The sequence below is a fragment of the Penaeus monodon genome, chromosome 25 (genome assembly GCF_015228065.2).
Source record: "Penaeus monodon isolate SGIC_2016 chromosome 25, NSTDA_Pmon_1, whole genome shotgun sequence".
Classification (NCBI taxonomy): Eukaryota; Metazoa; Arthropoda; class Malacostraca; order Decapoda; family Penaeidae; genus Penaeus; species Penaeus monodon.
In genome coordinates, this window is record NC_051410.1 from 14,353,191 (window position 1) to 14,353,760 (window position 570).

The 570-nt window shown below is 32.3% G+C and overlaps 1 protein-coding gene across 1 annotated transcript in view; it reads left to right on the plus strand.

Annotated features, from left to right (window-relative positions):
* The first annotated feature begins 203 nt into the window (after positions 1–203).
* The window catches only part of LOC119589060 (39S ribosomal protein L39, mitochondrial-like), a 35,328-nt gene continuing 34,961 nt past the window's right edge, over positions 204–570 (plus strand). The window contains exon 1 of the mRNA XM_037937637.1: positions 204–358. Coding sequence (XP_037793565.1) covers positions 295–358 — 64 coding nt within the window. The 5' untranslated portion in view covers positions 204–294. The remainder of the gene's footprint in view (positions 359–570) is intronic.

Sequence of the window (570 nt, forward strand, 5' to 3'; positions counted from 1 at the left end):
AAATGTCATTATAATTTTATTAGTAGTAGACAAAAAAAGCACATTGATAATGTAACTGCAGGATTTTTATCAATAGCTCAATATTTATATGAGATATGAACCCCTATATAATATGAAACCAACAAATCTAGAATATTATCAATTATTTTCTTGCATATTAGAAATACACAGAAAGGGAAACCGAGCACTATTTCTCTCACAAGCTATCGCTGTGGAAGCGACCGAAGCTGTGTTGTCGGCTGCACGTTTCCGAAATTCTATCAGGGTTTTGTTGTTAAAGAATTATATTTAATAATGCAAGCAACGCCCAGACGATTGCTATTGAGGCTATTAGAGAATCGGGATCATTTGAAGAGAAGTAAGTAAATAAACCTTCGTAGAGTAATGGAAATGAGAGTTCTTTGTACTCGACTTTAAACGTTAAAGCATTCCATGGATACACCTTGTTTTGAATAATAATATCTGATTTACGGTGAAGCAAATTCTGAAAATTATATGATATTTACCATAAATTATTACAGTGACAGTAATGGTAGTTTTTTAGTTTCACACATCTATCCAATCTGGCTA